General features: G+C 32.4%; 1 protein-coding gene across 1 annotated transcript in view; it reads right to left on the bottom strand.

The window, feature by feature from the left end:
* Positions 1 to 5,408: 5,408 nt before the first annotated feature.
* Positions 5,409 to 6,612, bottom strand: part of LOC145262827 (uncharacterized) — a 90,494-nt gene continuing 89,290 nt past the window's right edge. Inside the window, exon 4 of the mRNA XM_080119834.1 lies at positions 5,409 to 6,416. Coding sequence (XP_079975960.1) covers positions 6,234 to 6,416 — 183 coding nt within the window. The 3' untranslated portion in view covers positions 5,409 to 6,233. The remainder of the gene's footprint in view (positions 6,417 to 6,612) is intronic.

Consider the following 6,612-nt stretch of genomic DNA (forward strand, 5'->3'; position numbering starts at 1 on the left):
CTAATGATCCACATGTCTTCAGAATGGGTGCTGGGAAATGAAAAGTTACACGGAACAAGATCATGTGAACAGGATGGTTGTTTCAGTACAACAATGTTCTTCTTGACCAAGAAAAAAACTTAATGCCCAAACCATTGTATACACGTGCATTGTCATGGTGAAGAATAGGAAGTATGAACATATAAGAATGTGAAAAAAACATGCAAATGTTGTCGAATGCTGTGATAATCATTACGTACTCACAAGTCATTCCCCCCCCCCGATTAAGTGTCACATGATTTTGTAGCTTTTTTTTTTATTAGGAAGCCACCACTTAATCAAGACCCAAAGCTAACTCGATGATAAGGGTTATTGAGTGTCATGTGGGCAATGGTGGAAATTGAACAGAATTTGATTATTTAGGAGGATAGCTCAACAAGAACTTGATTACATTAGACTTGAGAAACGATCATGTCATACTCAGAGAGGAAGCAGGCCCACGAATCTGTATTCCACAGACAGGTATGTTTACGAAAGAAATTTTGTTCATAGAAGTATTGTTAATTTTTAGATACAGAAAGAGAGAAACGGGAAATTATTGTCATTGATTGTAGCTAGACGAGTTTTGCTGTGTATTTTTACGGGGGGGGGCACAAATTGAAGCTCAGTTCATATCAGTTGGGTTGCTTAGTTTAAATGGTCAGAATACAATTTTCAGACACAACTTGTATAATGTTTCTCAATTCTTTAGATAAGGTTTGATAGTTCGTATTATTTGGATTCTTGAGACTACTGTTCTCACCTTGTTATTTTCACGTTTCTGTTGATGTAACCTACGATCATCTTTGAGGTATCTTGTCGAACTTGGGAATCTTTCTGTCAAACTCGAGAATAACTTTCATGGCCTTTCGGAACAAAGTGATGTATCTGTTCTGATGCTGCACTTCACCTTTTCAGTCCTCGATCAGTGGAGGGAAGGCCCTTCTAGACTGATGCGATTTTTATTTTTGTTCCTATCCAAAGTGCCCCTTTTTGGGGAGCTGGATTTCCCCACATTAAAAACCAACCTTGTGTCTAACTTTGTCCTCGTGGGGAGGCAAGTAAATAGGAACTCGGGAATATTTCTGACGAATTCAGAAAGGAAAACGGAATTTCGAATAACGCCCATTTGTTTAGCATGTAGCATGCTATCGTTTTGCCAGCCATGACTAGGTAAGAGTCTTAAGTAATTTGCAATCGTACATTTGATCATCGCTCACACTGAGGATTAAAAACTCGTGGCATGGTGAATAAAGTACTTGTTAAAATTCAATTGTAGAGTTACACTCTTCTGGATGTTGAAGGTTCGATCCTTGGTGCTGGCAGCACTCAAAAGTACAATTGTGAATTACTTCTACTCAGTCATGGTTGATGGAACGAGAGCATGCTCCCTCATGAATTAAGTCCCACCTCTTTACATTAGAGATCCCTAGGTGTAAGAAAGCCTTTTACTCCAATAGTTTCTTCCCCAGAACTGCAAGTCTTTGGAACTCCCTTCCGGGATTCTGCTTTCCCAATTGTACTGATATGCAGAAGTTTTCTTTCTACTCATCTCCCTTCATAATGCCCCCGCAAATTATTTCCCTGATAGTAGCCTCCTACTTCAAAGTGGCACTGTGCCTTGTTTGGGGTTAAAAAAAAAAAAAAAAATAAAGGGTTTTGTTCAAAATCCTGTGCAGATTCTCAAGTTCAATAGAAAGATTTCTGAGTTCGACAAAACACACCTTAAGAAGGTCGGAGGTTACATCAACCAAATAACATCTCGTATAAATACTTAAATAGCAAATCCTAACATTTTTTGGATTGTTTCAATTTCCTAATAAACTGACTTAAGCAAAGAAAGCATAACACTGAGACAATTTAATAAGTACTAACCGTTTTTACTAAGCATTTATTTTTGTAATATATATCTAAACCATTTCTTCAAGTAATTTTGCTTCTACAAAAGATGGGAAGATGAGCCAAGATGTTAGTGACTCAACATGTAAGAAATCTAATGATGGAGATCAGAGTTTTCATCCAGCACATGTGGCTAACAGATGAATCAGCCACAACAGAATTCATTCAAAATAAAGCTTTATTTCGAAAAAAAAAAAACTCTTCACAACTCAGTTTCTGACATCTTCATTTCACTTCATACCAGCATTTAAGTTATTTTCACACAGTTGTCAGTTGTTCTAACGAGAACCCCCCCCCTCCCCTACAAGAAAATATTTAAAGAAATTCTCCGGTTCTCTTCCAAAGTAACAAAAGTAAAGCTGTATTTGAAAGAAAAAAATGCAAGGCGTAAATCAAAAACTAGTCCACATCTAACAGTATCACAAAAACAATTTTTAATGCAAACTTTAGGGTGTAAAGGATATTGTTTAATTGTTTAAAAGTTTAGAGTGTAAAGGAAATTGTTTAATTTATCGCTTCTTTTTTTGTCAGGTTAGGAGTTGGTTCACTTATTTTAGATTACACGACTGTTTTTTTTTAAGAATATTTTTCTTTTGTTAAATTCATCAGATATTTGAATATCTATTCACCTGAGTTCCTCCTTGAGTGTGCCTGTCTGTCAAACTCCTTCTAACCCAGGATCCATAGTCAACATGTTAAGTAATATTTGTTTACGTCCTTTGGTTTCAATTTTGTCATCAATGTCTGTGGCTTTACTTTTTTTTTTAATGGAAATCGCTCACGGCAAGGCATAAAGCCACTTAATGTAAGGAGCTAAAATATACTACTTCAAGGTAAAAAAAAATAGCCAATGATATGTGTTAATAGATTTCAACTCATAAAACAGCAAACATCGTTCATGGAATGTGAGGACAAAAGGATAAAATAAATCCACTTTCTACTCTTCTTTCCCAACAATAACATTCTCTTGTTATTTTTTTTTTACAACATACTGACGTCACGGATAAAGGAATTATTTTACTTTGTCATTTCTCTTCAAAAGGATCAGTTATTCTCTTGTACTTCTATTTTGACATTAAATCAGTCTGCTGCCATCTGGAATTTTAATTGACATCTTGGCCCAAATAAGATAACACACAGGTCAGACGAAATATCAGCATTATCTGGGATACAAGCAATAGAATAATATAATAAGCATAAATAGATATGATGACATTTGTCCCAAATAAAATTTTATTTTTTTCAGCACGACCAATTTTTTTAAAAACAGGAACTATAATTTAAAAGCATTAGTTTTTTCTTAGTTGGATATATATTTATACGTTCTATGCAAGTCATTTTGAATGGGTTTGTATTGAATTTTTTCTCTGCATTGAAATATTATTTCGTCTATTAGGTTTAACATTTTGTAACTTTCATATCAAATAAGATAGAAAATGGAAAAACAAGTCAATGAGACATTATAATTTGATTATCGATTAGATGTGTATTGAAAATACATTTGTGTTTGTGCAAGGATTGACGAATGGAGGCACCACACTACAATTGAAACAACAAACAGCAACAGCACGCCCTTTCACTATAGATGCCCCTAGATGTTGGAAAGCCTCAAACTCAAATATTTTTTTTTCCTTCAAATTATTAAACTTTGGAATTCTTTCTCAGTTTTCTGTTTCTCTGACTATATTAACATGTTTAAATTTAAATTTAATGTGAATAGACACCTCACTGCTAAAACAACAAACAAAAAGAAAACAAGTGGATGATATAATTCATTGTTTCAATGATACTCAGAATTCTCTGGTGAAATTGAAATACTCTGATTCCTAAAAGAATTTTCTAAGAACTGTAAAAACACCATATGGCCCACTAGCAACTTGACAAAAACATAACTCATGGAATATGAGAACTAAAGACCCCTCACCGACTCTTACATCTTGCCTATTTAGCAGCCATCTCTTGACAAGCATAAATCTTTAAAACGGTTATTGCTTACGTACTGTCAAATTGTAACACTAATACTCCTGGTAAAACGGCCATTCCTGTTTAATTAATCGTTTACAAAGATATTATGTTTGGTATAAAATAATTTCCCAAACGGCTCAATTGCCATTAAACAGTGTTGCATTTCAATATTTAACAGTATGATAAAATCTATAATGCCAAAGATACGTCAAGTAAATATGTTTAAGTATATATATATATATATATATATATATATATATATATATATATATATATATATATATATATATATATATATATAAGGGTTTTAAAAATAATGAATGGGAAAACCATAGGGATCCCTTTCACTAACAAACTCATCAGGAGTTAATCGTTAGTTTTAAATGAAAATAAAATATTATCACGTAAAGAGAAACGACTATGGGGATGAGTTTGTTGGTGAAAGGAATCTCTAAGGTTTTTCCGTTCATTATTTTTGAAGCCGTATATAAATTTTGCACAGTAAAACAGTTATATGATGACATTCTTGTTTATGATAAATAACTTCTTTCTTTTGACAAACTCTGCTTGAGCAGTTTATGAAAATTAAGTCAACAACAAAGAAGTATGTCCTTTAATGCTGGCAGCAGAGAGGGTCTGCTTTACCTAGAATGATAAAGGCAACGTATCTTGAAATCAGAAAATCTTTCAATGTTTTATCTTTCCAAAGAATTCTTAAGCATTTATAGGAAGTTTAACTAGTGCAACAATGTAATAAAAAAAAAATCATAGCAAGAAACGAGATCTCAGACAAGTATGTTCTTCAAGTACAGTTCAAATTGTCCCTGCTCAAACTGTGATCCAATAACTGTGTATTCTGCTGATGAGAAATATGATGCGCAAACTCTTCAGAAAGAATGAAGTATTAAGCAGTTTTTCTTGGTAGTGATCTCTTCTTGATTGCCTCCACTAAACTACTAAAGTATAACCTCCTGTTGTTTGCTTTTATATCGTTGTTGAGGAAATACTTAAAACATAAGAATTAAACATATATATATATATATATATATATATATATATATATATATATATATATATATATATATATATATACACACATTCATGTATTCATATGTGAGAACAACATGGTACCTTCGGTTTTAAATCAACAAGTGTTCAAGTCCCATTTATTGTTGCAGATCTACAACAACGAGTGACAATTATTAATGAGACTCAAACGTTTGTTTATTTGAAACCGACGGTACAACGTTGACACCGGTAAAGAAATCATTTTTAATAATATGGATGGGTTAGCAAATAGTTTAATTGACTCAAAATAGTTTTTCAATGAAGGACTTGGGATTAATGTTTTTATATAGTTTTAAAAGTTTTAAAGGTTGAAAAGACTCTCTCTCTCTCTCTCTCTCTCTCTCTCTCTCTCTCTCTCTCTGTATATATATATATACATATATATATATATATATATATATATATATATATATATATATATATATATATATATGTGTGTGTGTGTGTGTGTGTGTGTGTGTGCAGATTGTACATATTTGGATTATTACAAACTTTTTAATTATTACAATCTTTTTTGGATTAATACGCACATTCTGGATTTTTTATTTTGATTCTGCATGTCAACAGCATAATTACGGATTTTTCCTATAGGAACATTATTTCCTATTTTCTTGTCGTATTAATAATACTGGATCTCTCCATATCTTTTTATCTGTTTTTTACTCATTAACTTGTAATGTATCCTCTGATTTCTTAATTGCGCCCCCCCCATTTTATAAACCCTTTGTACAAAACAGTTTTTATTTGGCATTTATGATTAGTTTTCATATAATGCTGTTTCAATTAATGCCAGTAACATCAAATTCATATCTTCGCTATAATATTCATTTGCTAATATCTTTCCTCTGATGAGAAGTACATATTTATTTGAAACTCCGTGAATTAAGAAATTTCAATATACCTTTTTTTGAGTATCCTGTCGAACAATAAATTAATGTAAAATATATTTTTACAGTTTTTAATTTTTTTTTCTTCTATATGAATATATATATATATATAATCGCTGTGAGTTTTTGTTTATAGTACCTAACCTGATAAACTTTCTGTGTTAATATGCTAGAATTCTAAAACAAGTAGATTTTTTATCACATAGATTGCAAGGAACACCATCTATTTTTGTCGGTGAGCAATCACTGATAATGACTCGTGTAAGAATTCTTACTTAATAAGAAATAATAATGAAGGTTAAAGACCATAAAAACATTATCATCATCATCATCATCATCATCATCATCATCATCATCTGGCTTTGCGAATGTCTTGGACTCTAGGCAAATCGTTCCTTATGCACTCAAGTCAGGTCTTCCTTGTTCTACCATGGTTCCTAATTCCTTAAGTTTAATGCTGCACATCCACTTAATCATGGCACGGTTGCTATGCCAAATCCATTGTAGTTCAGAAACGTTTGCGGCCCACGTTTTTCTGCCATGCAAAATGGTAGAACGGACACAGACTTTGTTCCAAATCTGGAAGAGCAAAAAAAAGATATGAAAAGATTTTGAAATCGAAATTACCAAAATGTAGCACATGCACACATCAATAATTCCAGTGTGTTTAATTAGGAAATGTTCGAACTAATTGAAATCATCCCTGCAGGTTTAATCTATTCAGGTTTTAATAAATGACACAAACATTGTTCCTGCAGGTGTAGTTCACATTTGG

The sequence above is a fragment of the Euprymna scolopes genome, chromosome 3, assembly GCF_053919585.1.
Source record: "Euprymna scolopes isolate OS-2025 chromosome 3, ASM5391958v1, whole genome shotgun sequence".
NCBI classification, from domain to species: Eukaryota; Metazoa; Mollusca; class Cephalopoda; order Sepiida; family Sepiolidae; genus Euprymna; species Euprymna scolopes.